Source organism: Eutrigla gurnardus (assembly GCF_963514095.1).
Source record: "Eutrigla gurnardus genome assembly, chromosome: 3".
NCBI classification, from domain to species: domain Eukaryota; kingdom Metazoa; phylum Chordata; class Actinopteri; order Perciformes; family Triglidae; genus Eutrigla; species Eutrigla gurnardus.
The window spans coordinates 29,534,650-29,541,197 of record NC_139917.1 but is presented as its reverse complement, the minus strand read 5'-3'; the positions used below and the strand labels follow the sequence as shown (position 1 = coordinate 29,541,197).

General features: G+C 41.7%; 1 protein-coding gene across 2 annotated transcripts; it reads right to left on the bottom strand.

Moving 5' to 3' along the window:
- Positions 1–1,240: 1,240 nt before the first annotated feature.
- Positions 1,241–6,354, bottom strand: pgap4 (post-GPI attachment to proteins GalNAc transferase 4). Of its 2 annotated transcripts, XM_084006695.1 has the most exons (3): positions 6,299–6,354; positions 5,056–5,176; positions 1,241–4,942 (listed from the first exon to the last, which is right to left on the bottom strand). In XM_084006695.1, exon 3 carries the CDS (start codon positions 4,925–4,927, stop codon positions 3,731–3,733), a length of 1,197 nt encoding a protein of 398 aa, XP_083862821.1. In that variant the 5' UTR covers positions 4,928–4,942; positions 5,056–5,176; positions 6,299–6,354; the 3' UTR covers positions 1,241–3,730. The 2 variants fall into 2 exon arrangements, with proteins under 2 accessions (XP_083862821.1, XP_083862822.1); XM_084006696.1 differs by lacking the exon at positions 5,056–5,176 and having other exon boundaries at positions 6,299–6,329.
- Positions 6,355–6,548: the final 194 nt, after the last annotated feature.

Genomic DNA, 6,548 nt, shown 5'->3' with positions numbered 1-6,548 from the left:
TTCTACCAAAGAACACACACTTTACCTGCCTGCTTTGTGTTGAGATTCCTTTTTTTGTGTGATTTTGGTTTTATATATCAACATCACTCCATTAATAAGTAAATATTGCCAACAGTTAGTTATATAGTTAGTTATATACAGTTTAGTTCTAATTTAGGAACAAAATGTTCTCTATATAAAAGGATACATGAAAAAACACTTCAGAATACAGACGGGAATGAAACTGTAAAGTTTGGTGTATGAAAGTCTAAATAATAATTATAATAATACTAAGTGACTGAAATATTGACTGTATCATTGAACACATTATTTGAATAACACTCAGTGTTGCCACACATTTACAAAGTCCTGAATGTATATTCCTCCTGTCGAGCTATTTTTTACAGCTTAGAAATGGCGTTTTTTTTTTTTAAATGGTGCTTTTGAAGGGGCCAGCACTTAACCTTAAGAGGTCAGCTGATCTGCAGTGGAGAATCCTGCAGGGGGCGCTGGCAGTCTTGTTATTTAAAATCCTTCCCACCTTCTGTGATGTGGCAGAGAGCAGATGTGGATTTCCATAAAGTTCTAGATTTTGTCTGGAGGTGAAAGTCAACTCAATATCCACTAAAGTGTCAGATGGTCCGTCAGCTGGGGACAACGAACGCCTTCTGCAGCCTTCAGGTTCAAGCGACTGAGAACCTCCTCTGAAACCTCAACATGTTTTCGTCTTCATCATTCTTCTCATACTTTTGTCTTTGAGATCTGATCTGAGATCTGTTACAACAGTTAGCTACTAAGATGACTTTAGCACTTGACCTCGAATTACAAAGCTAACTTTTTCCAGTTAGCTTTCAATCATAGCAAGCTGTCAATCACATTTCAAGGTAGCAAGCTGTCAATCACAAGGTAGCCCCGCCCCCTAAAGCATCCCCTGCTTTCTGGTCTGGTGGACTCTAAATGGACCATAATGTACTAAATGAACATCATGCTGTAGGGTAGTAGGGTCATTTTCTCATAGACTTCCATGCAATCAGACTTCTTTTTACAACCAGATGAGTCGCCCTCTGATGGCCAGCAGAGGGAAGGCAAGTATAAGGCACTTCAGCCTCGGCTTCACTTCTCAGAACCGGAAGTTGCTGCCTGGGATAGATGCTAATATTTTAAGCAATGGCTCCATGAGCGACTGAGCCCCTAAAAGACCTGTTGAATCAAACATGAAGACTAAACATCTCCGTTCACCTCAAGGATTCTGCAAACCAAGTGACTCCAAACGTAGTGATTTATTGTGTTTCAAAATGTAGAAAACAGTAAAAGAGTCAATGTAAACAGATTTAAATTCAACTCAAAATATGTTCTTGGAACAGGGAAAAAAGGATATATGAATCACCCTTCAGTCTAACCGATAGACGATAATTTGATGTCTAAAAAAGTAAAATAAAAACAGAAATAAAATGAATATTTGTGCGCTTAAATTCTATTAACGTGCAAACAAAATGAAGAAATGAAAAACACATCAGAAACATTCAGACTTAATTTGAATGTTTGTATTGTTGTGAATGTAGAACAAAAGCACTTTTTAGGATTAATTTCAAAATAAAATCATGCAGAAATAAAAACCTAAAATCAAACCACAACCAAGATTAAATCAAACCCTACATTGACTAATTTTCATTTGAGTAATTATTGTCATAAACGTGAAACAAGGATTAAAAAAATTAAACCATCTGCAGATGAGCAAAAGAGTTGTCAAGTTAAATACATTTTTTTAATTTGATAATTATTATTAATTATTTTTTAGATACAGCTACTTTAATAATTTAAAGTAATTACGGTTAATGATATTTTTCATCAACAGTTATTCATCTGAAGTCAGTCTGCTTCATGTTTTAAGAGATTTTAGTAAAACTGTCACTTCAAATAAACTATTATGATTCGGAGGTAATAAGGCCAATTTGTGATTTTCCAGCACATAAACATAAGTTAATAAATTAACATTCCACAAGAATGACATGTCGATTAAATCAAAACTTGTCTTACGTGGATATTTCTCAAACACAACAGGAAGTAGCATATTTCTATGAAACATATTGTGATCATTTAAAAAAGTTTGTAAACTCTCCATGTTTGTTATATTTATCATATGCTCTCCATTTCTTTGAGTTTCAAACTCTTAATTTGTCGGTTTAGAGCTGATAACAGGAACCAGCTGGAGCTCCGGACTTTGAACCTGTTAGTGGGAGACTAACTCTTATAGGTTCGTTGGGTTTTTACTTTGGGCAGCTACTTCTTGTAATTCTTACTATTATTTATTCTTATTATATAAGAGTATGTACAAATTAAACACATTTAAATATTGCAACTGTCATTTCCTCCAGAGCTGAATCATGGGTAATATTCTATTATGGAACAAAACCTCTCAATTGTCTATCGTCAAAAAATATGAAAAGGCACATTGGGTGGTAGAGATGTTCACAAAATCTTCTTTTTCTAAGCTAAAGCTAAGCTAACACAAGCAGCACAATCCGGATTCTTCTTTAGTTTGGTGAATGTCTTGTTTTAGACAAATCCTGCTGCCTAAAAGTATTTTTCTCTTTAAATGTTTAAAAGGGGAACATATTTAGTTTGAAATTACAATAACAATAATGCAATGAAATGAGAATCTGCTTTTGTCTACTACTAAACATAGTTTCAAAAATCTATATGGATTTTATGGTAAATCTGCCACCGAAGAAAGCTGCTCACAATTTCACAAATATAACGAAATTACAAAAGTGTTAAAGGACAAAGGCCACAATCAGAAAATCTAGATTGTCCTCCAACATTAATACATCTTATCATATTTGATCCACAGACAGCCGGGGCCGCTCACACATTAGACCTTCCCCCTAAAAGATGTGTTCACTGTTTTTCAACCACACACAACCGTATCCATCGTTGGTATTGCTCACGTTGTTGTTACTGTTAGCTGCTAGCTGTCGGCTCAGACATCTCCATGTGAATCCCAGTAGTATGGGTTGTAGCTTCTGCCGGAGTGGGCAGGTTTTTTTTTATTTTTTATCAATCGTGCGAAAACCTAGCCCTAATGACACTTTCACAGATTCAAATGGCAAATTAAATCATTTGTAGCTGATTGAAATTTAGAAAATTGATAAAAGGTTTGATGAAATGCAATCAAAACCCAAATTTAGTTATAATAAGGTCTGGCGTACAAACAGTGAACAAACCCTTCACCATGAAGATAAATAGTTGAATCATGACCCCAGATATGATTGAAAGTGATGAGAGAAGTTTTCCAGCAATTGATATGATGTCTCATCCCAAACTGAAAACAGCAAATGCAATTTCTATGAGTTGCAGATGAAAAGCTGCGTCCAAACTTCTGTCTGACATCCAGTTGAAAAGTGACACGTTTTGCCTTCACAAAGTGACATAAACCGGTTTCACGGTATTCATTTACAATCAGGTCCTTTGGTAAACCCGCTGATCAAACCTTTGAAATGCTACTGAGACAAAAGCAAGTGCGGTACTCGGTATCGACCAATGTCGAGTACCCAGCTATCGCTATCGGTATTGGTTTCGGGACTGAAAGAGTCGGATCGGCGCACCCCTTAATCTTGATGACTTTTCATCTGCAAATCACCAAAACTCACTGAGCAATTTCTATAAACGTCTGGTAACAGAAGACAAAAGTGTGACAAAGTTAGAAGGAACCTGATTAAATCCAGCCTTGTTGCATTACGTTGCCTCCTCGTCACAGGAGTTTGGGCCTGGGTGGGTTGGCCCTGACCGAGGAATAGGCCCCGATGTGGGTGATGAGGTTCGGTTCCACGCTGTGAGACCTCTCCCCGGGAATGGTCCTTGCCATCTGATACAGAACCATGTCTTTGGCATTCCCCTTGACACAGAACGAGCCGTCCAGATACTCGGCCACCCTGAGCGAGGAGTTGCCCGGGAAGAGCATGGCGGGGGTGCAGCACTCGGTGGCCGGGGAGACGGCGTAGAGCTGCGGGGAAAGTCTCCGCAACTCCAGGAGGTAGTGCCGCCCCAGCAGCTCCGTGGCCGCCATGATGTAGAGGCTGAAGAAGAGAAGGTGGCCGGCTGACAGTGTGAAGGAGAACGAGCAGGGGTTCCAGTAAGGAAAGGTGAGGAGAAGGACCGTTGCACCGACCAGACCGAGCCCCACCCACTCCAGGATGCGGTAAGGCTCCGGGTTCCAGTAGCGCTGCAGCCTTTCGGGGTGATACAACTTCACGTAAAGAGTATGGAGGGAAAACCGACGCGACAGCAGGTCCTTTACGACTGTGAAAAAGTCATGTGTTGGCAAGGCATCGTCCTCCAGAACAACCACGTTTTTGGGCTTCACCAGCTCCCATCCCTTGCGGAGACAAAATACGTAATCTCTCTTCTCCCTCTCGAAGGTGTTGATTCGTTCCCGGTTCCTCTGCTGCTCTTGAGGAGAACGCCGGATCACCTTGAAGTGGGCCTCGAGCATCTTGGCATCCTGGTTTTCCTGGGGGCCGCTTTCCACGTCGCACACCAACACCTCTGCACATCGGCGCTCCCCACAGTCTCCCAGAATGCCGCTCAGCTGCCGCATGACCTGGAGCAGGTAGTGGAAGTTCCTCCCCTCCTTCCGCCTGGCCGTCACCACGGTAACCAGCAGCTCAGGATGCTGGGCAATGTCACTGAATCGGGATGACACCGCCGCTGCGGTGGAAGCACTCTGCCAGAAGTGCAGTGCATCCTGGCCTCGGTCGAGGCTTTCCCGTAAGACCTCCTCACTCATGGAGTCCAGGTACATGGACCTGATGAAGAAGTAAGAGTAAAGCAGGCGATGGCAGCACAGAGGGAGCACGACGCAAAATGTGATGACGGACAGGACGAGGGCTTGGGTGGCGGTGTTGGACCATCGCAAGTGCTGACTGAAGAACGCCTTCCATCGAGGCATTGGTGAAACCGCCGGCTGGAACCACACAAAAGGAACAGAGTGACACTGTGATCAGGGGAGGTCTGCTCAGGAGGGTTCGGCTCAACATTTATAACGTCCCAGCATGCAGTTGTCTTTAGAAAACCCACAGCGGTGAAACCTGATGATGTGACCCGATAGCTGTAAAATGAGTCAGGCGTTGGCACTTCTTCTTGTAAACAGAGAGGCAAGTTTCAATTCTGTTCTGATCGTCCGTCTCTGCTGTGGCGTCTGTTCACAAGATGAGAGGACGGGGGGAGGTTATTAATTGTACAAAACATAAAAACCACAGTTCCAGGCTTCTGTCCCTTGGAACAAGCCGGGCCAAGGGCCAGAAACAAGCCGGTCCAAAAGTTGGAACCAGCCGGCCCAAGAGTCTGAACCAGCCGGCCCAAGAGTCGGATCCAGCCAGCCCAAGGAACAGAACCACAACTAGCCGGCCCAAGGGTCCGATCTGAATACCGTAGCATGTTAATGATGATCGGTATCTGTCATTTTTTAAGCAGATTTGCTGATAAAATTATTTTAAAATGCAGTACTTTGGCTCTGATTCAGCAGCAGTCACTACTCTCTGGTCTTTAATTTAACTTTATAAACCTTCAGAGAAACTATTGTATTTACTATTATTGTTCTCTCTCTTTCTGGACATCCTAATGAAAAGACTTGATAACGCTTTAAATGCTTTAAAGGCTAAAACTTTGACTTTGAATGCATTGCTGAACCTAAAATGTATTTGTTTGGACGGGGTTTTTACAGTCCTGTCACGGCCACAGATGACTTTTTTTTTTTTTTTTTTTTTTCAGGATTTCAGGTAACGTAACAGAAAGTGTTTCTGACTAGAATCACCTACTCAACCTTCTAATGTAAGGCTAATAATCCGTCTGTATCTCTAGGTCCGTTTAGCTCCTTTTAAACCTGTGGATGCAACCAGCTGTGCGACTACATGGTCTCCTCTCTGTTACGGTAACGTGACGTGCCATTGCTGGGAGCCTGCTTCCGTTCACACGGCGCACACCATGCTAACGCTACAGTACAACCTGCATCGTTGTAATAGTTTCCTTAATACACAAACAAAGTGACGTTTAGTCCTGTTTCTATAACAACAGGATGTCAAAATAAACACCTGGATGTTCGCTTTTAATGTGACAGTTAAGAAAAAAAATGTCGCTTCCGGTACACCGTACAACAAGAATCAAAGATTACAAGTCACAGTAAATACACTCTGTGCTGGTGAATGGCAGCTAGCAGAAGGCTAGCCGACATGCTAACTGGTCGTCTGAAACATGATGAAGAACAGTTGAGTGTTTCAGGGTGATTAATAATACAAGAAAAAGGGCAGAGAAGAAGACTCACGGTGGGCTGCGGTGCTGCTGCTGCTGCTTGTTTGCTGGCAGCCGCCATATCCTCAGGTACGGTAATACAGCTAGTAGAGGCGCAGCTGAAATACCGTAATACCGTAAATACGGGCGCGGGGAATACACTCCTGAAGTATTAAAACTCTCGAACTCTTTCATTTATTTATAGAAGATATGTATGTTTTTTATATAAGAACATATATATATATATATATATATATTTTTTTATTATTATTTTTTTTCTGTAT

Coding starts and splice junctions, on each gene's coding strand:
- pgap4 (XM_084006695.1), bottom strand. CDS start 4,927: ATGCCTCGATGGAAGGCGTTCTTCAGTCAGCACTTGCGATGGTCCAAC.